Source organism: Pholcus phalangioides, unplaced genomic scaffold (genome assembly GCF_987345545.1).
Source record: "Pholcus phalangioides strain wild (caught in Gottingen) unplaced genomic scaffold, Ppha-v1.0 ptg000022l_1, whole genome shotgun sequence".
In the NCBI taxonomy this organism is placed as follows: domain Eukaryota; kingdom Metazoa; phylum Arthropoda; class Arachnida; order Araneae; family Pholcidae; genus Pholcus; species Pholcus phalangioides.
In genome coordinates this window covers 12,255,578-12,277,456 of record NW_028301615.1, presented here as the reverse complement: position 1 = coordinate 12,277,456, position 21,879 = coordinate 12,255,578, and the positions used below count along the sequence as shown (strand labels likewise).

Genomic DNA, 21,879 nt, shown 5'->3' with positions numbered 1-21,879 from the left:
TTGGACAACGCAAAACAGCCTCCGTTGCCCAAAGCCCTGGATAATTCGAGTCAACAGAAAACCAAAACGTCTGCTAAGGACGTCCCGATCTCTCGCATCATAAAGTCTAATAAGTTTGTAAACATAAAACAAGTCCATGGAGCTCCCAACTCCTGCCAAAGAAGCAGCGCCGACAATTATTAAAAAGCCGAAAACCAAAAAAAGTCTGAGACTGAAAAAGACCTCGGAGAGTGATGATCAACAAAGCGAAGGAGAAGAGCTGGATAGAAATTTTATGTATGTTCACGTACTCCATTTTTTCGATTGTGATTTCTTTAACATAAATTATCTATTTAAAGAAATATATAAAAATCATTTAAACCCCCCCCCCCCCCTTGATAAAATTAAGATGATGTTGTAATTTATAGCGCAAATATCATCATAAAGAATTGAACGCTTCCAATGGGCCAAATTTTTTTTTGAATTGAGTATTCACTCTTCATTAGTTTGCTCAGCTCATTGGTTCTTAACCTAAGGCAGTATTTCTCAAAGTGTATGCCGCAGCTTCTAAGGGCGTCTCTTTATCTGGGTGTTGTGGCAAGCGGGAGACATTAATTTGTGTTCCTATTTATGCTTCGAAATGGTTCTTTTATATGCGAAAATATCTAACAAACTATTCTGGGGAGCTGCAGATGAATCATGAATCAGGCAAGGGAGCTACAAGGGGCAAAAGTTTAAAAACCACTGACCAAAGGATTGCAACCTAATTTTGGATCACAGGCTTCAGAGATGGGTTGTTCAAATCCACTAACAGCCGGGAGCTCAAGATATGGGTTGCGATGACCCAAACTTGATTTGGAACAGTTATAGTATAATCCTTTTTGGCGATGTGTTGGCCTTTTTCTTTCTTTTGCAAGAAAAATGCCCGAAAGCGTGATGAAAAGTCTGTCGCAAAGAGTAAAACGTAGTCAAGACCTGTTTACACGTGTGAAATGATTTAGTAGGTTAACTAAATTTTAAGTTTGCAAGTTTTCAAAAAAGTGTCAACGTGTTAAGTGAATTTAGTAAATGCCTGTTCGATAATTTTTATGCAAGACAGACCCACTGGTGCATGTGCATAGGTCTACTTGACCAAAAAAAATAGAAAATCTGGTTTATTTACTACTTGACTAAATCACTCTTGATGACTTAACCGTGTGTAAATCGCCCTTAAAATCTGCAAAAAAGTACTTGATAACTTAAAGTTTAGTTAACTAGCCTACTAAATCCAGGGCTCCTGTTTGTCTTATTTTTTGGTAAAATGCCCTACTTTCTTTTTGTTTTACTTCTCTTTCTACTTAGTTTTTGTCCTACTTTTTACCAAATCCTATCAACAAAATTTGTGTAAATGCTTTTAATTGAAGAGGGAATCATTAATATATTGCCAAGCATCACAAATGTTGTAGATTGTAATTGATTGCAATTAGACTCTTCCAAAGCAGAAATTGTATCGTTTTTAAGGTTATTTGGGGATGTATGTGGACCATTTGGTTTATTAATTTTTGTTTTGTTTAGTTTGAGGGTTCATCAAGTAGAGTAGTCATTAAAAACTTCTGTCTGGATGTAATAATTTTGTACTTACTACTTCATGGTCTTGTACAGTAACATTCATCATTCAATATTACTGTACACATTTCGTGTATGTAGGTGAAACAACGGTTTGCATGTAGCAGAGCAGTTGGATTCATAGACCTATTCTAGGTTTGTAGCATTCTTATGTATTTTTAGGGCATGCAGAGTCATAAACAATATTTACAATGCTCAACAAAAAACTATAAAGTGCTTCATTCGTCAAAAATGGATGTCTGTCTTCCACAGACTGGACTGTGGAAGATTTTGAAAAAGTATATAATATATATTGTGTGGAAAGACAGAAAATAATTATTTGTGGTTGCTAAAGTGTACTGTTTTGGCCAAAAATTGTTTTTGTTACTAAGTCATCAAGTTACTAAGTCAATCTTACAAGATACTGAAATAGATCTATGAAAAAAAATGATAATTTAAAATTGTTTTAAAAATAATTTTTTTTTTAAGAGGATTTTTTTTATATTATGCTATGATTATGCTGTCTAAGGGAAGGGGGTTACCCTCCCGCTCCTACTTTTTAGGCTTATTTTTTCCTACTTTTTCAAATTTTTTGAGTTGGTGCCATGACTAAATCTGGAACAGCTTTGGTATAAGGGACAGGTTGGCGATCTTCTGTGACTTTTTTTTCCGGCGCCAAATATGTCAGACGGCCCGAGAAAAAGCCGCCAGACACTACGTGCGCCAGAAAAAAAAAGTCGCCAGCATAGAAAACAGTAAAAACAAATGGCATAAACAAAAATAAGCTGTGGAGTGTTTAAAAAATAAAACTGGATAAAAAAAAATGAATCAGGGTTTAAATGAAACCCGGACCGTTGTGAATAAACAACGGTCCTGTTGTATAAATAAAAATATTCTATTTATTATAAATTAAAACCCGGACTCTCTTTCCGGGAATCCAGGTTCTTATAAATAATCAACGGAATTTGGAAGAAAAAAAGAGAGAGGATAGAATGATAAAAAGAGAAAACCAGTTTGAAAATGGCAGTAAAACCCGTTTGAAAGACGCGCTAGGACGCTAAGAACACGGAAAAACAACAGCCAGCGCCACCGACTGGCAGAATTCTACGAACATTCTGGAACAACGACAATCCAGAAGAACAACAACAAACCAGAGCACGCCAACGATGGAAACTTATCGCCGGTAAAAAGTCGCCAATTTGGCGTGTCCCTTATACCAAAGCTGTTCCCTAAATCTCTTAAAGCATGTAAACAGACCATCATGCTTTCGGATGTCTTTCTTGCGGACACAGCATATCGACTATCTCCAACACAAAACTGTCACTGGTTTCACTAATTTCGGAAAACAAACAGTCCTAGTGGTTGCAAAACTGATCTTGTTGGTTTTGGGCCAGGCTGATAAATGTTACGAACCCCTGGCTTAACTGTACATGCACCTCGTAAATATTCCTCTCCAGAATTTCTAATGAATTTGTGCATGCAAGAATGTATTGTCACCCTATGTATTTATGTTGTCAGAGTTGTGCTTGTTGCTCTGCAGTCAGCAGTGCACCACTTGTTCCATCAACAATGGCTATTCTGGGGCACATGTGTTGCTAGTGGAACACCATGGGTGCTAAGAATGGCACATGAAGGTTCTCTACAAAACATTTTGCCAATGGAATTTTGAATCATCCTGTCTTTGTAATGCATAGAGCAAGAGAGATGAAGTAGCAGAGATAGAGCCAGAAAATGTTTTTCACATAATTTGTCTCATAAATACACTCTATGGAAATAAATTAATGGAAATATACGATTTCTTTTTTCTTCGGTGTCACTAAAACAGTGCTTAATTTTTTTGTCAAATATACTGATGAAATTTTTGAAAACTTTTGTGTCTGTTAAAATATTTTTGCATTGCAGATCTGTTTTAGAAGATGCAAAAGATATTCGGAAACTGAGGAGGAGGCCGAATGGGGTGAAGTAAGCAATCAATTTTATCTTTTTATATCTGCGGGGCTCTGCCCATGTATGTTAAAAATTTGGAAGGTGAAATACATATTTTTTTGGCATGCTGATGTTGTGGTCATTAGGAGAATTCTTATCTTTTTTATTCAAAATTATGTTCTACAAAATTTATTTTAGTTTAAAAAATTGATTTAATTCATCTTAATTTTGAAAATAAATTTACTTTAGTAAATCAATCATGAAAGGTGTGGGGTATCAATCGGTCAAGCAAAAAAAAAGCATATACTTTTACTGTTAACAAAGTAGCATCAACTGATGATGAAAACTTCAATTATTTTACAATGTAGATATTATCAGTGGATCTTGTTTAAGAAATCTCTGCTCGTTTTTTTTTACTTAAGAAGTTTTCCTTCCAGTGCTCCTGTTCCCCCCACCCAATTAGAACATTTTAAGCTTTCATGCTTAATACATTTGTATTGTATGGACCTCATGACAAGAAGTTAAGCAGCATCTCTTCTGTATAATATGATTGCTGTACAATTAAAATAATATATCCATGCAATACACCACCATTCTTGTTACATGCACACATACACATGGTTTGAGAGTGTATTAATTTAAATTTCAAATTTAGGTTGAGAAATATTGTTTGTTTATACATATTATTATTTTCTTTTAGATTAATGAATTATAAAATTTTTTGATATTTATTCATATTTTATTTCAGTGTGGTTGGGTTGGCTCTGGGCAAGAAGTTGACTACAGAAGAAGAGCTTATTATTGTAAGTTAAAATCTTATGTACATACAACCAAGGTAGAAAATCATACTATTTAATTAGTGCATTGTGCGGGATATGCATTTAAAAATTGGCATTTCCATTAGTGATACTGGTAAGCTTTCATTCCGTGAGTCACTAACTGCAGAAAGATGTTTTCAAGCTATGGTTAGGCTTTTAACCACTTTACCATCAAGGATGTAATATTACATTCAAACGCCAGTGGAATAAACTCAAAAGTCTGTTTTCTTTCCTCTCTCTCCTCACCGGCACAAAACTTTGTTGCAACCTTATAAAAAAAAGTAGTTCTTTTCACCTCTGTGATGAGGAGGAAAAATCTTCTATGCTAAGGTTAAATAGATTGTACTATATACATGTACATTAGAGGGGAAAGAAAACAGGTAGGTAAGGACGAAAATAGAAATATACTTTATGCCCCCTGTCTCATCTGTAAGTATTACAGATAAGACAGTATAGTAATGTACTGTTTTCCTTTTATCTGTTTTTTTCTTTACTTTTCTATTTTCTCTTCTTTTTTCTAACATGCCATTATGTTAGAACAAGGTTATCAAAACTTGCATCATATTTATTGCCAATTTGTCAAGCAGAGATCATCCGAATTTCTTGCCAATCACTTGTGAGCGAAGTAATTAATAAGATCACCCAGCATTTCACTTATAAATGCAGGAGACAATGGCTAGCACTAATCATAAATCTAAATAAATAAGAGTAAATCTTTCTCTTGATTGAAATATTTTAGTTGTATCTAATCTATTGCCATAATTGAACTACACATTTAGAAATATATTTTGTGTTTTAAACACATTATATATACAGGCTTGTCCATGAATTCATGGCACTAACATGAAGGGATGTTAGTAGGCTACATCTAGAACTAAACGATATTCATCATAGAAATATATGGTCACAAACACAATGAGAAGCTGCAAATGAAAGATTCTCGCCATTCTCAAAATTTCCTTGTTCATATAGCTTGCATTCTGAGTATTCATACTAATTTCTACTGATGTGGAAAAAGTGCTTGCTTCAGACAGCTAGAGTTGAATCTTTTCACAAACATTCTACGATAGTGAATGAGATCCTGTGCATAGAATTTCATTAACATCATAGGCTTTATTCTTCTCTATTATTGTCCTTGACTATGCTGTAGATCAGTGTTTCTTAACCTTTTTTTGCCCGTGGCCCCTTTGAGCCATATTTTTTTCTCGTGGCTCCCCTGTCTTACCCAGAGTTTTCAACTCTCATCTAGAAGCAAAACACTTTATACATATTGAAATGATTTTTTTCAGTGAATTTATACTGAACGAAAATTTTGCAAAGAAAATTGGCTTCCAGACCAGTAGCCTAGAATTTATTGATCTCCCCGCTAGTCCGAGTTCTATCAGGACCGTCTCAATATCATGGGGCCCCCCTCCTTAGGCAAAAGGATGCTATGGTAGTCCCATACTTTAGCTGGAAATAAACAGCCTACATATTTCCTATTTATTTTCAAAATTAATTGTACTATACAAAATATCATAAGGTAGGGTCACTTATAGGCATGAGGCCCCTCACAAGAGTGGGACTGACAGAGCTACAGCCCGGGGCTTAATATGGTTTTCATCATTTTTTTTTTCCATATAATAAATTTCATATCGGGAAGGGGGGTCTGAAAAATTTAGCCGGGGGCTTGAAAAAAACCCCATCCTAGGGAACTTGTTGCAAAATGTAGGTGGTGAGGCCTGGGTGGGTCCATGCCCTAAAGAAGGCCCTGGTTTTATGGGTGGTTTTGTTGGATTCTCTCTCACTGTAAGTGTTAGTCACTAATATAAAAACTTTATTTCTTCACACCTTAATTTTTCTTCTCAGCTCTCCAAACCACCTGCCATGGCCCCCTTCTCCATTTTCTTCCCTGGCCCCCTTGAAGTATCCCAGTACCACAAGGGGGGCCATATGGCCCCCAGTTGAGAATCACTGCTGTAGATCATAGTTTCCCAACCTTTTTTGTCCCATCACCCCCTTCAGCAATTTTTTTCTTCCATCACCCCCCCAACACAATCTAATCCATAGGATCCTATGTTATACCCTTAGCTTCTACCGCCCCCCTGGAACTTTCCATCACCCCCAAGGGGGCATTAACGCCCACGTTGGGAATCACTTCTATATAGATCATAGTTTCCCAAACTTTCTGTTCCTTTCCGTCAGTAATTTTTTTCCTCTCATCACCCCGCCCTCCAACTCAAGTGAACCCATAGGATGTTAAGTCCATAGCTTCTACCCCCTAGACCATTCCATCACCTCCTTTGGGAAACACTGCTGTAGATCATTTTGGCTTTCTCTGCTTTCATAAACAGTTGAGTCTCATATGAGAGTGAACTATGGGAATGCTTCATTCAGAACTCAGGGGTCTTCAACCTTTCAGACATTGCGGGCCAAATTTAAAATTTCTTTGGAACCTGTGGGCCACCAAGTCATACCATGGTATTTCCCATTATTAAACAGGATTCTTCAAATTATTAAATTTTTAATTATTTAAGGAATTAAATTTTTTTATTTAGTGTGAAATTATTTCTTCAACTACATTTAATTTTTTATTTATTTTAAAATAACTTTTCACCAATTCTGATTTTTTAAAATTATTTCTTTTATAAATTCTGAAGTTTGTCCTGAAAATTCTGAAATTATTTTTTCATTAACTATGAAATTTAACTATAAATTTTTATTAATTATGAAATTTCTTTTGCAAATTCTTATTTTTTTCATGAATTATTATTACTCTCAATAATTCTGAAATTATTAGTAGTTCTGCAATTACATTATTTCTTTCAGCTATTCTATTACTATTTTTTCCATTAATTATAAATTTTTATCAATTATGAAATTATTTCATTAATTAAGTTTGTCAGAGTATTTCTGCAAATTTTGTGACTGTGTTTCTTTTGGATGCCAAACTTTTCCTCTTGAAATAATTATATGAATCATAGGTTCCAAAAAGTGTTTTGGCTTCGGGTTCTGCCGAATTCATTGCGTGGCCAATTTAACGTAAATGCACGGCATTGCTGTTGAATCTGGGGCATATCTTACAGTTCTAAATACAGGAGTACATATTTCAGTGGCCAGCAGTCTTCAACAATTTTTTTTTGTAATTTGTTTTTATGTAAAGTAGCTATTTTCTCAAAATGGTCGACAGTCCTAGCAAAAAGCTCCTAGGGTTCAACTGATCCAGAATTTGTGTCACCCCACTCTGTTGTGCTGCCCTCCACTGGCATGAGGTTGCATTTGCAACAGCATATTCTATGACAAATATTTTTCAGTTTGTACCATGAATTCAGTGGCACCCTGTGTACATAGGCCTATACTTTTATTGTAATGCATAATAATTTATGTTAAATAATTTTCACACAAGGCATTTTTTTATGTCCATGGTTAGTATTTGTGATAAAAAAATCCATGAAAATTTTTTTTATCACAAATACTAATTTTGTTTTTGTTTAATGAAAGGATGATCCATTCAAACTTAAAACTGGTGGATTTGTGGATATGAAAGCATTGAAAGGTAGAGGAAAGTAAGTGTTTAAACCATACTTTGATATCTTATGCACAACTGAATCTTAAATAACTTGTAGTGTGGCTGGAAATAAGTTCATAAAAAACACTATTTTCAGTGACTAAGTATAAACATATTCACTGAAACTACTAAAATTTAATCAAATGTTATGCAATAAAAATCCTCTATATAACAATACCTTCTGTATCAATAAAAAATAGCCTATATAACAATTTACTCTCTGATCCTGATGCACTTTTCATTGTGTTAATATATTCCATCTATAATGATAACTCCTTTATAACAATATATTTCTCTGGTCTGAGTATCTTTATATAGATGCTTCACTGTATTTTTTAATTTATTAAATGGTCTCCATAACTAAATATTTTAAGAACATTAAAAATACATACAAAGCATCTTCATAGAATATGATATGTTTTTTCTGAGAGCCATTATATAATTTTTTTATTATGTTTTTTAGATCTGGTATGGAAGAACTGGATGCGGTAAATTTGGGAAATACCTTTTCTGCGGAAACCAATAGAAGAGATGAAGATGCTGACATGTATATACATTTTTTTTTGATAATTGCATTAAATTTGTTTATGCGTACAACTTTTTGTATGCTCTTCTAATTGATCTTGTAGTATACCCACATCATTTTACTTTTTGACCCTTGCTGAAGCAGGTGGTACTTGGTTCTAACAAAATAACTATCTCAGTATTCAGCAGACACATGATCTTAGAATATTGACCATAAAATGTGTAAATAATAAAATATTACAGTGAAGCGCCTCCATAACAGTCACCCAGTCTTGGGCGATGCCTTCTGTTGATGAACACTTTTGAAGTCTGTGGAACAGGACCTCAATGTATTTCACTACATCGAATCATTCCACACCCAGTGGCCAAAAAAATTAAGAACACCCTGCTACTCAGCACTAATATTGTGTGGGACCTCATATAACAACAGATTAGGCCATCTTTTTCCCTCTTTTTAAGCATTTTCTTAGATTCTGGGGTCAGGGGACCAGGCCCGTAGTCCCCCCCCCCCTCTCTATGGCTTTGCTCCTCTGGCTTTGATGACAGCAGATATTCTTCTAGACATGGGCACTACAAGTTGCTGAAACCATTGAGGAGGAATACATTAGCCCATACTAATGAAATGACAGCTCTTAATTCCTTCAGATTAGAAGGTGGTGGTTTGAAGCTTTTAATAGACCTTTCAACCCTGTCCCACAAATGCTCAATTGAGTTGAGATCTGGTGACTGGGGGGGGGGGGGGGGGCATTGAAGCAATTGAAACTCTGACTAATGTTCCTCAAACCAATCTGAGATAATTCCAGCCCCATGGCAGAGGGCATTGTCCTACTGGAAATAAAGCCATCAGGAAACATTATAGCCATAAATGGGTGCACCTGGTCAGCAACGATGTGGAGGTAGGCTCTGGCATGGATGGATGTTTCCAATGGAAATAAGAGGCAGACTATACCAAAAAAATGCTCCCCAGACCATAATTCCGCCACCACCTGCTTGAACAATTGTCATGTGGCATGCCGGATCCATGGCTTCATGCACCACACATGGATCCTGCCATTAATGTTATGGAGAAGAAATCTTGACTTGTCAGACCAAACAACCTTCTTTCATTCATCAAGTGTCCGATTTTGGCATTCTCTAACCCACAAAAGCTGTTTTCTTCAGTTTTACAGCGAAATCAAAGGGACTCCTGTTCGTCACTGGCTATTAAAACCAATTTGTTTTAAGATCCATCTTGTAGAGCATACAGACATGTTTGCAATGATCCTGAGTTGTATTGTGCTTCAGTTTGTTGTGTTGTTCTGTTACTACACCCAATGTGTGTCAGCCGCCTGGCACCTCATTCATTCACAAGCAATTTCCACCCACTATTCTGCTTTCTGTTTGAAGTTTTTTGGCTTAGTTGTCATTCTTTTAAGGCTAGAGATACTGGTTGTATGAGAAAAGCCAAGAAGGTTAGTTTCTTCGGAGATACTGGAACTGCCCCTTCTGGTGCCCACAATCATGCCGCATTCAAAGTCACTCAAATCTCTTATTTTCCCCATGAACAGGCCTATTGCGAAGTTAACTGGTGCTTCTGACCAGGAGAAAGCTTTTTATCAGCAAATCCGGTTTATTATGTCAGCACATGGATGAGTCGAAGTTTGAATGAGGAGTGTATATTAATGGACACTCGCTGTTAGTGGACAAAAGTTTTGATCCCATGATGCCTATTATTAAGAGGTTCCACTGTAGCAGCAGAACCAATGTCACACACACAGCTTAATATTGTTATCTGCTTCTTTCCGCTGCTGCTTGTTCTAAATTAGAATTGCTACAATCATATATAAGTGATTAGCAATGAAAAATAGCAATCTTGAAATTCATAAAATATTCTTATTTTATCATCTTAAACTTTAACTCCCTTTCCTGATGGATTTTGAGGCAGTGAGGAAGTGGCAAAAATGCACAATTTGTAGAAAGTTGGCAAAAATGCACAATTTTGTTTGCATTCCAGAAGAGGGAAAAAATATGACTAGCATTATTCTTTTGCGGACCACAATCATACATACTTGGGCATTCAACAAATTCCCCTAATCACTCTCAATATATTATTTACTTGTTCCACCATTGAGTCTCTACTCATATATTCTCTTGTGTTACAATTGTGCATTTTTTGAAAAAAATCCAAAAAAAAAAAATCAAGATTGGGAACTTCTGTGACATTTTTTTTTCAATGTCAATTGATCTTTTGAATGATTGTTGGAAAAATTCCAACAATCTGTCTCAGTCTAAATGATTGTTGGAAATTTCTGAGTCTTTTTGAAAAAGTAAGCTTTTTAACTTTCATTTATGAAATTTATACAGGATGAAATACATAGAGGAGGAATTGTATAAAAGAAAGGGAACTATGAAGATTCAACAAAAGAAAGAAATTGACGCCGAGTATGTATTAACTAAAGTTCATAGTTCATCATACTGCTGTATAAATCTTGTAAAATAAGTTCTTATTTGAAATGAGCATGGCTTATATATATATGGCTATGTTATATTTTTGTATGGTATTCAAAAAATGCCTGTTATTGGAAATGGTATATTATGAAACAAGAATAAGTGGATATATCTTACCAGGTGAAAAATGACCATTTTCTGACAATTCCAAGGATAACATTAGCATAGTAATTGAATTGTAATTCATTTTGCAAATGGGATAAATGACAGAATGATCTTTCCTCTACACAACGCAATCCAAAACCTCCTTCCTTCAATGATCTATAATCTTCATCCTCCAACTAATCTGCTTTTAGAGTAATTTCTCTGCTGTTCTTTCATTTCAGTACCAAAGCTAAAAGCAGTAGCTTTCAAGAAAACGAAGAAAGTCTCGATGGTGAAGGGTTGAGTATTTCCGTGTTCTGAGTGCATGTTCTTCAGCATGTTTTTATCTTTGCCTGATTTTTTTTCCTCCTCTTCATGATATTCTTTCGTTTTCTTAGCTTCACTTTTTTTCTTGAATTCCCCCCTTAAATTTCTTAATTCCTTGTCTGTCTTCTCATAAAACTCTTAAAATACCTCTTGCAATTTACACATGCTCAACTGCAGCAAGGCTGTTATTATTTGCATCTTCAACTTGAATTGATCCATTTGGGAACAGCTTTCATTAACTTATTTTACTTAATCACTGTTTTATGCCTGGTTATTGTTTGATTCAAGTTTGCAATACACCAACAGACTCAAGCACAAGAATGGAATTTTATTCTGAATTTCAATTGAATTGTAATTGCAAGTGATTGTAATTCTATAACTACAACATTGCAAGAGGGGACTATGCTAAGCATTGAAATAAAATATTTCAGACAATAACTTTATTTTATTTCTGCTATTTTGATAAACACATAAATCTCATTTTAGTATTCTTGCATGTTATTTTTTTATCTTTAGACATAGGAAGATTGATGTTCTTTTCTCCATCCAAAAATTTAGCATATAAAAATAAGGAACTTTAAAAATCTCTATTTAATTTTATTTCTCCTTAATTCATTCACATAGACCAAGAAAAGCTGATGATGTGTTATTTGAGGTACCAGAGCATTTACGGCAGTCATCTGCAAAAAGATCCGAAGAAATGCTTTCCAATCAGATGCTCTCTGGAATTCCAGAAGTGGACTTAGGAATAGAGTGAGATTTCCAATTTCATTATTTATGAAAGCTCATTTGATCATTTTTGTTGCACCACGGTCATTTTTTGCACACGAGGGCTAATTAGACCGGGACCTACAATTTATTGCTGGTCCCGAACTGCAGGCTTATTTTTTATACTCATCGAGAGGTTGGTATTTACGAAAGCTTATAAAAGAAAGCTAACATTTTCTTTAATATTGCAAATAAGGTGTAGTAAAATTTTCCATGCCTTGAGACTGGAATGGGGGTGGGGGCTAACCCATTTCAAAAAAGTGAAATTTTCGATATAAATGACCATATATAGTGGAACTTTGATAACTCGACTCTCCAAAGGAATTGATTTAAGCAGATGTCACATTAGCTAGGTTTTATTTCATTTCACCTTTAGCAATTCTTGAAAATTGTTTATGCATGTCTATGTGCCTGTATATTGTTGAAAAATTCTATATTCTATCACCTAAAAATTCATAAAATGCTTTGATCTGTAATTTTCTATGAAATTTTTTTTGTATTGAGAATAATCCCGAATTAGGTGGGAAAGGCTTATTTTGATTGCCGAAAGATATGTTATTTGTGAATGAGCAGTGCAATTGTCCAAAATTGCTTTCCTCCTCCCATCTGGAACATTTCAATCCAGCTCTCTCAACCATCTCTCGTTCAAAAATTTCAGAAATCATTCACATCTATCTATGGCTTTTTGTAGTTCACAGATTGAGTTTTCAAGTTCCAAACAGAGGAATAACGGAAAATAACCTTACCAAAAGGTGGGGGGGGGGGGGGGTCATTGGCACATATCAATCAACACACAAATAGCAGTACAACGGAACAGTTTTTAAAACATGCGAAAGTAATGTAAAATTTTTTGAACTGATCAACATGTGGGCGATTTCTGAAAATGAGTTGTTATAAGGGCAGTACAAAATAAATCGTAATCAACTTAAATGAGATGTGGTTATTATGCATCAACTTAGAGAGGTTTCCCCCCCCCCCCTTAGTTTAGCGTTTAGCATTGTGCAAATCATGGGAATAATAAATATTGAGTTATATGTGTGTCGAGTTATCAAGGTTACGCTGTATAAAAGGGTAAAAATTAAGAGTTGAAACCAATAATGGGCAATAATTCATTATAGAAATTGGTTATAAAGTTTTAGAAATTGGCTCACAGTAAAAGAAAAATATATATAAATAAAAAATTTATTCTTGTAAATGATTCAGGTTGGGTTGTAAAAGTTTGTACTATATTTTAATGATAATATTTTAATTCATTTAATATTTGATATTTTTATCCGAATGCATCTATTCCTCAGGAAATGATTCACAATCCAAGGGTGTTTCTGTTCCATCATTATCAATGTATTTTAATGACTGTTTTTTAAAAAAAATCTCTAGATAAACAGTATCAAAGATAGACAACTTTCTGGATATTAATGATGAGGCAAACTTTGGAAAAAGTTTTCGCTTTTGCTAGGAATCAGACCTGGGTCCTCTTGCAAGCTGAGCAAGCACACTAACCAATATTGCTTGCTTGGATTGCAAGCAGACCAGGGTTTGATTCGCAGCAAAGACAAAACTTTGCTTTATAAAGTTCATCTCATCATTAATATATCGAAAGTCTTTTCTTTGATGTGTTATGAGCTGAGAAAATAACATCTTTCTATCAGAACGAACAATATGTCTGTATATCAGTATAGCAAGACTAAACAGCATGCCAGTTTTTGTTAAAAATTTCTCCATAACATGTGAGTTGCTTCTGGATGTTTCTATTCAATTTCTGAAATAATCTATCTCCAAGGCAGCATTTTTTCCATTTTTCATTCATTTTTTCGATCAGCTGCAGGTCTTCATGTATTTCACTAGAAGTGAGGCCTGAATATATGCATTATTTTAACATTTCATTTGTCTGTTTAGTGAACGTATCCGTAACATAGAGGCAACGGAAGAAGCAAAGCATCAGTTATTGAAAGAAAGAATGAGGAAAAAAGAAAAAAGCATGTCCTTTGTACCAACAAACATGGCAGTAAATTTTGTTCAACACAATCGCTGTAAGTAATTTTTTAAGCTATGTCAATTACGATTTATGATGCATACTGAAATTGAATTTTTTCTTGCAATGCTACTACTTAACTCTTGAATGCTCAATTTTTTTCAATCAACAGATAGTGCAACTATACCAACAAAAAACAACAATTATTGTTTTCCAATTAAAACAAAGATGCTTTTTATATTTGTAACTGTAATTAACTGTTGCTGAGCTAAAAATGGTATTCTCAAGTAGATGTTGTAGTATTCTTCCAGAGTTGTTTCGATAATGTCCTCGTTCTAGTGCAGCAGAGCATGTAAACCTGGCTAGAATAGCATCTTTCTTGCTTGGGTACCAGATTCTTGTTTTCTGGAAATTTGAACACTGATTGATCAGAGTGTACAAATATTTGTGGGAAAAACTAAATAAACCTACACTGATGAACGGGTTTTTGTTTCATAAAGAGCATTTTTTTTCAAAAAGAAAAACAAAGTCACCCTAAAAGTGAAGAAAAAGGAAAAATTTCAGAAACACACACACACATGAGGACACTCAAAATGAAAAAAAAATGAGGACGTCTGGTAACTCTATCCTAATGTATCTACATTGTCAGAACTGTGTTTGTTTTGTGTTGTTGGTGTTGTCATGTGTCTTCCAACATAAATGAATTCTTTTCAACATAAAAATTAAAAAAAACGTGAAACTTATAAAATTACATGGTATAAAAAATTAATATTCAGCAATCAAAAATATATGAAAATATATCCAAATAAAATATACATCACCCAGATTTGTTGTAAAAATTCATAAGTAAAAGACTACAATTATTTATTCATAAAACTGGAAACAGATAAATCTAATTTTTTTTAATTCTGTGAATTTTTGCCATTTTTGGCAAAAATGTGGCAAAAACTATTTTTGCCGGGGTGGTTTTTACCGTGGTTTTTTCTACTGTGGTAAAAATTTGCCAACCCTGTGGTAAATATATACAAAAAACAATGAAAAATATATAGAAACCTTGCCAATATATAGATACGCAACATTAATATACATTAAAACACAACGCAAATACATAGAAACAAATGCATTATAATTAAATTACTTTTTTTGCCACTCAGATGAGAATTTCCAAACAAATGTATTAGGAAATCATTTCAGCAACCCGTGCCACATTTCTAAAAAGTGGCTATGGTAAATTTACAGATCACTTAACACATTTGCATCAGGCTATTTTTCCTAAAACTTATATAAATTTTATACTTAATGTTATATTAATAACTATTATATCATATAATAATATTAAGTAGTAATAATTATAATAATAATATCTCATTTATATAAAGTGATATAAAAATATTTCAATTTATCCGTAAAACAAGAATTCTCATTTCCAAACGACAATGCCTATTCTTTGAAAACAAGAATTTTCATTTCCTGATACGAATGTGTTAAGGGTGACACATTGCACATTTCAAGATCGTCAAGTGGCCTGCTTCACATTTACTGATCACTTAAGAGGCCTGCAACATGTTTTTAAACTAATGAAGTGGCCAGTAATCTCCAAAAGGTTGAGCACCTTTGTATTAACACAATCTGGTATGTGGTAAAAAAATTGAAGACTGAAGAAAATTCACCCTTTATTGGGTTAATTCTTTGTTTGTAACAAAAATTTATCTTTCCCTACCCCTGGTTGACTTAAATAATATTTCTTATTTTGAAAAACAAATGTTTTGAGTGAATGAACTTGATGTGAAAAATAACGTTTTTACTTGAACCTGAATTTTTACTACTAATCATCTTTTTTTCCAGTCAATATTGATGAGAATGATCAGCCAAAGGCAAAAAGATTGAAGGAAAGTAGTAAACCTGAATTGATAGTTGCTAGAGAAGTGTCACCTGTTCAACCTGTAATACCGGGCAAAGGTGAGAAACATGATTTAATTTCGATAACACATAATCCAAATAAGAAAAAGTTACTCTAGACTGGTGTTCTTCAACTGCTGGTCTATGAAACATTTCAACTAATTCATATGGCCCACACATAATTTTAGATTTATCTTTAAATATTATACTGTCTTTATATTGGTTTTATGAAATATTATGAAATATTTTGCACTAAAGAAAACATGTTATATAAATAAAAGAGGAAATTTGGGAATATTTTAGGATTGCAGAGGGTGACCATTTCCCAGTGCATTCCTCTATTTTTCCCTGTCTCGATTTTTTTGTATAAAAAATATCCATTTTTTTTCAACGAAGTCTAGATGAATTTTTTTATCTTTCACTGGAATCAAGGATTAAAATTATTTTGCCAACTTACAAAAGAAAATTATGACTATAAATATAAATATTGTATTTTGTATATTTTTCATAATTAACATTTTCCATGTAGAGTTCATCTTAATCCTTACAGTGGTGCTTCACCATTGGTGATTTAATTTGGCAAGTTTAGCAACTTTGCTTATTTTTGTCATCATTTCGTGGCAATCGCTGATTTCCTGTAGCTGAAATCATATTTTCTGTAAACTTTTTCTGAGAAAACATGGCCAGCCTGGTATTGCAAAAATTAAAAGAGTAGTTAGTTTCTTCATTCAAGCAAAGCATAATTTGAGGATTGTTTGGAATTTTCTATAAATAGAGAAAAAATTGTAAGAATCTGGTTTTTGACCAGAGCATTTGTAATGAGGCTAAAAAATCTGAAGGTTTCCAGTTAAATCTGAAGCATTAGCACCTATGCAGTCAGCAAGTCTGCAAATTATTCCTTCTATTTCCCTCAGTCTATGAAACTGTTCAACTACTTGCTCCGGTCACAACTTTTAAAAAGGTTAAAGAACACTGTTCTACACTGCAACTACTTAAAAATTCTGCTACTTAAATACAAATACAACGCCACAACAGGCAACAACGAGGTAGCTGAGAAAAAGATGCCCATAACAAATATGAATGTCATATATTTTAAAAATACAGCAACCCAATCAAAAATGCAATTATAAAGAATATATATACATGATAGAATATTATACAGTGCCCACACACACATAAAGAATACCTATGGTTGTTTTATTCTAAGTATAGATAGCTTCTCGATTTACCCAAACATGTTTATATTTCTTTTTAAACGTGTCATTGTGTTAGAATTTCCTACCTCTGGGGGTAAGCTATTCCATTTATTAACAACCCTATTAAAGAAAAATTCCCTACGACACCATAACCTAGAATTGTCCCTCACCAATTGATACTGGTTTCCCCTTGTAAAAGCAGTTGATTGACGGCATATGAATAATTCATGGTCCATCCTAACTATCCTGTTAAAACTTTTGAACACTTTGATCATATCTTCCCTACATCTGCATTCATTCAATGTAAAAATTCAAAAAATGAAGGCTTTCTTCATAACTCAAGCCCCGTGTGCCAATAAGGCCACACGTAGCTCTTCTCTGCACCCCTTCAACCAAGTTTATGTACCTCTGTAGGTATGGTCTCCAAAATCAGTTTGCGTGTTAAAATGGTCGTAAATTTTCCTACAGGGATTCAGTCTTAAAACCTTTTGCACTGAATTCTAAAAGCGAAAGTTGTCATGTGTATGGTATTCTATAAACAAAACATTTTTCTACATGTTTCTGCAATTATTTCTATCACTTACTCCTGATTTGGCAACTGGTGAGGGCCACACGAGTTGCATAGACGATCAAAGAATTGATTTGCGCACCGGTAGATTCTGATAGTTTTATTATTGAGATGGAAAGCTGTCAAAAGTGAGTGGTGTGGATAATATTGGCTATCATGAGTAAACACAGGTAAACAAGATAAAATGGAGTAGCTATGGACTGGGCATACTACCTGTAACTGTGAAAGGATATGCACATGTTACCATGGACGTGGTGCTCCTGTTATGTCCATGAGGTTACACAGATCCAGATTTGTAATACATGTATTCTTATTACTTGAGTTACCTTTTTGGAACAGAAATATCAGTATTTTGGTTTGAGAAAGTATTAGTCTGCTTCAACGTGGAATGCCGTCAACCTGCTATGTGGAAATTACTGCCTTCTCTGTTTCAGACACAAAAAATAATGTACTATTTTTGTTCAATGACACAATATGAACCCGACCATCCCATATGACACATTTTTGCTACTTGGAATTGTTAGGGTCTCCATAGTCTAGTCTATTGTAATTTCAAGGTGTCATTGTGAGTTGGCATCCACTTTGAAAAAGTCAGTCTGAGCAGAATACCAAATATGCATTCAGTACAAATACATAGACAACTTGCCGAACAAGGTAGCAGAAAGAAATGGGGTAAAAATGTCCCTAACAAACTTGCAATACGTGTGTACAAAAAGGTGTGATGAGAACATAGGTAATTACCATCATCACTAGAAATAATGAATGCAAATAGTTTGTTAACCAGGTCTGCTGTGGAAAATATTGATTTAAATAATGATAAGGAAATAAAATCTTCATCAAAGTGCTGACATATAGGCTGGAATCCAAATTGGACGAAGCTCAACCAAAAGAACAAGCAGGATTTCGAAGTGGATTCAGTACAATGGATCACATCCAAACAATCAGGGAACTTATAGAGACACAAGGAATACGAATTACCATTGTGTATGGCTTTCATTGACTTTGAAAAAGCGTTTTTTTTTACTCTGTCTTCACATCTGCAGTTGTTAAAGCTCTAGATGTAATTGGGGTACAGAAGACTTACATCAATATCATCAAGAAAATATATGACAAAGTAACTGCAACGATTCATTTGGATTAAGGAAAAGCAAAAATTAAACTTAGAAAAGGGAGTCAGACAGAGTGATATCTATCTCACCAAAACTCTTTACTGCTGTTTTAGAAGTATTCAGAAAACTGGATTGGGATAAAAGAAAGGAATTAAAATAAATGGAGAATTTCTCAACCATTTGCGTTTTGCAGACGACATCGTTATCAGCAGTAATCCAGACAAACTAGAAGAAATGATACAAGAATTGGCGAAGGCAAATATTCGTGTGGGCTTGAAAATGAATCTGCAAAAGACTAAAGTTATGTTCAACCCCTTTGCGTTGAAGAGGACAATCTTGCTCAATAACACCGAGATAGAAGAATTAGAAAGCTATGTATACCTGAGACAACGGAATAATTGATGAAATAAACAGAAGGATCACGATTGGATGGAGCACTTTTGGCAAAATATGTGTAATTCTGAAGAGTCACATGCCATTATGCCTGAAAAGAAAAGTCTTTAACCAGTGTATGCTACCAGCACTGACTTATGGAGCTGAAACATGGACACTCACAAGCAAGACGATACAAAGGCTACAAACAACACAAAGGAGCATGGAAAGATGCATGTTAGGCATCACAAGGAGAGACAGAAAATGAATCACTTGGATAAGGAACAACACAAAGGTCTATGATATCATGGAAAGAACTAAATGTTTGAAATGGAAATGGGCTGGACATATTGCAAGAAAACAGGACAACAGATGGGCCACAAGTATTCTAGATTGGTACACCCCATGGTGTTAAACGTCCGAGAAGGCGTCCCCACGCAAGATGGATTGAGGAGATCAGGAAAGTGGCTGGAGTCAACTGTATGGCTAAAGCACCAGACAGAGCAGAATGGAAAAATTTAAAGGAGACAGCAGTGGATTAAAAATGGTGGTTGTTGATGATGATGAAGGAAATAAGTTTAAAACACAGTAATTTTACTTAGTCGTGGGGCTGCACAAAATCATCTCAAGAGCCAGCTGTTGGCTACCCCTGAACTAGACCGTACATGTTCAACCCATGAGCTGCGATCCAAATGTGGGGCCCGGGATCTCAAACATAATTTTGTAATAATGAACTGAAACGGCGTATTCTCAGATCACTTCAGTAACCATTTACAGATCATTTAAGTGACCTGAGGCATTGTTGCAGATCATTTAAGTTACTTGTGGCACATTTTCACTCCCATTAAGTGGTCCGTAGTACATTTTCAGATCACTTAAGTTGCCCATGGCATGTTTACAGATTACTTAAATGACCTGCGGCAGAACTACACATCACTTAATTTCCCCCTCTCCACTGGCTTCAATATACTCATGTAGCATTTGTTTCTAGGAAAAGAAAGCATGCATAATTCCCCCCCCCCCCATAGAGCTGAAGGGAGAGGGGGAATTCCCTTGAAAATTATTTTTCTCAGCAATATGCATATTTTCTGTTGACTCCACGTTCGAAGTGGCTGCTGTTCAGAGGTTTTACTGTATATCGATAAATTATAACAGAAAACAATGAATAAGAAATTATAAGCTAGTAACATATTCACTCGGAATGTGTCATGACAGCATCGTTGATGGTTGCATGCGTCAGTTAAATAAGACACTGAAAACCTGATTTTTTTCTTCTTCAAAAGACAGTAATACTACCGCCATCTGTTATAAACTTCAGCCTTCTTGTGGTCTCCGCAGTTTGAATTTAATGAATTATTTTTTAAGCTTATTTAATCATAACTCTTTTTTTTTGTGCAGAATTTTTTTTAAATTGCATGAATGATGTTGAAATTAATGTAAAACATCTTTTTTTATTAATTAATAGAAAATTTGTATTTTATATATTTCCAGTGTCAAAAACTACTAAAGGGAAAGCAGAAGATGAAGAAAAAGCTACAGACGATTTCCATTTTGAGAAATTTAAAAAACAATTTCGTCGATTTTAAATATATTTTTGTATGGAATTTCTTGAATGTTCATGTCATTCATCATGTGCATATGCCAGACAGAACTGTACATATTTTTTTCAGTTTGGAAATGAAACCCATTAAACTGTTCATTGAGAGTAACTGAAGTATTTCTGGAATAAGTGGATTTTTACAAGGTTCCTGGGTGCATTTATGTTGTAAGAGTTTTCAATTATTGCTCTCCACTTGAATCAAAATTTATTAGTGCTTCTTACCACTAGAACAACAGGAATTTCAAACTACCTAGAATGACGGAACAGTCTTTTAGACTTATTTTTGCAATAAACCCTTGTTCATGAACCAATATTTTAGGAATTTCAAACAAAATGGCTTGTTATGACATGCCATTATGACTTGAAACTAATCTCATGTTTTGTTCCTTTAAAAAACGTTTTGTCTGATTTTTTTAGTTCGTTATTTGTGGCTTCATTTTTACTTGGCAGTCCACCAACAAGGTTTGAAGTAAAATACAAATGAGAAATTTCTGAAGAGATTGTATGTGTGAACTAAGAAATCATAACTGCCAAATCCCAAACATTATAGAGTATACATAAAGTCAGATTTTCGATGCCTATTGCGTTTTGCACAGGCAATTTATTTAGTTGAAAACATCTACAGCACACATAGTAGAGTCAAAAATTTCTTATTAACCCTAGAATACTAACTAAGAGGTATAAGCATGCAGTTTTTATCAGCTTTATTTTAGTTAGTATTCTAGGGTTAGTCATAATTATTTGCCTTCATGATTTCAACTCCTCTGTGCCTGATGTTCAAGACATACATTTCCTTTACTTACCGTAGGTCTAATATAGATTTCAAAATTAACAGCTGAGAAATATTTCAGCTCATTTTCCCAAGATTATTCACCGTATACCGAATAACTAGCAACACTTCCCCTCTATTTTATGTCTCATCAGTTGATGAATAAACTTACAATTTTCGAACAAAAAAATGGTATATAAAGCACTTTGTATCCAGTCATCAGTACTTCATCTTACACATGATTTGGATACTTTTCAACTGAAAGCATGCTTCTAGGATCAATGGTTTGCGAATTACCTATGCACCCTGTTTATTCACTACCATTGTCTACATTTTATCCCACTTAAAA

At 34.3% G+C, this 21,879-nt stretch overlaps 1 protein-coding gene across 2 annotated transcripts; it reads left to right on the top strand.

Annotated features, from left to right (window-relative positions):
• Nucleotides 1–67: 67 nt before the first annotated feature.
• Nucleotides 68–20,870, top strand: LOC149069479 (splicing factor C9orf78). Of its 2 annotated transcripts, XM_089249715.1 has the most exons (11): nucleotides 68–276; nucleotides 3,466–3,525; nucleotides 4,238–4,292; nucleotides 7,788–7,852; nucleotides 8,318–8,401; nucleotides 10,723–10,800; nucleotides 11,193–11,249; nucleotides 11,902–12,030; nucleotides 13,942–14,075; nucleotides 15,863–15,976; nucleotides 20,653–20,870. In XM_089249715.1, the coding sequence occupies exons 1-11, from the start codon at nucleotides 137–139 to the stop codon at nucleotides 20,745–20,747; spliced, it is 1,011 nt and encodes a 336-aa protein (XP_089105841.1). In that variant the 5' UTR covers nucleotides 68–136; the 3' UTR covers nucleotides 20,748–20,870. The 2 variants fall into 2 exon arrangements, with proteins under 2 accessions (XP_089105841.1, XP_089105842.1); XM_089249716.1 differs by lacking the exon at nucleotides 11,193–11,249 and having other exon boundaries at nucleotides 71–276.
• The last annotated feature ends 1,009 nt before the right edge of the window (nucleotides 20,871–21,879 follow it).

Bases quoted from the DNA above. Each gene is read 5' to 3' on its own strand.
- LOC149069479 (XM_089249715.1), top strand. From the start codon at position 137: ATGGAGCTCCCAACTCCTGCCAAAGAAGCAGCGCCGACAATTATTAAA. The intron at 7,853-8,317 runs GTAAGTGTTTAA...TATGTTTTTTAG, and splicing joins GCATTGAAAGGTAGAGGAAA to ATCTGGTATGGAAGAACTGG. The intron at 8,402-10,722 runs GTATATACATTT...AAATTTATACAG, and splicing joins AGAGATGAAGATGCTGACAT to GATGAAATACATAGAGGAGG.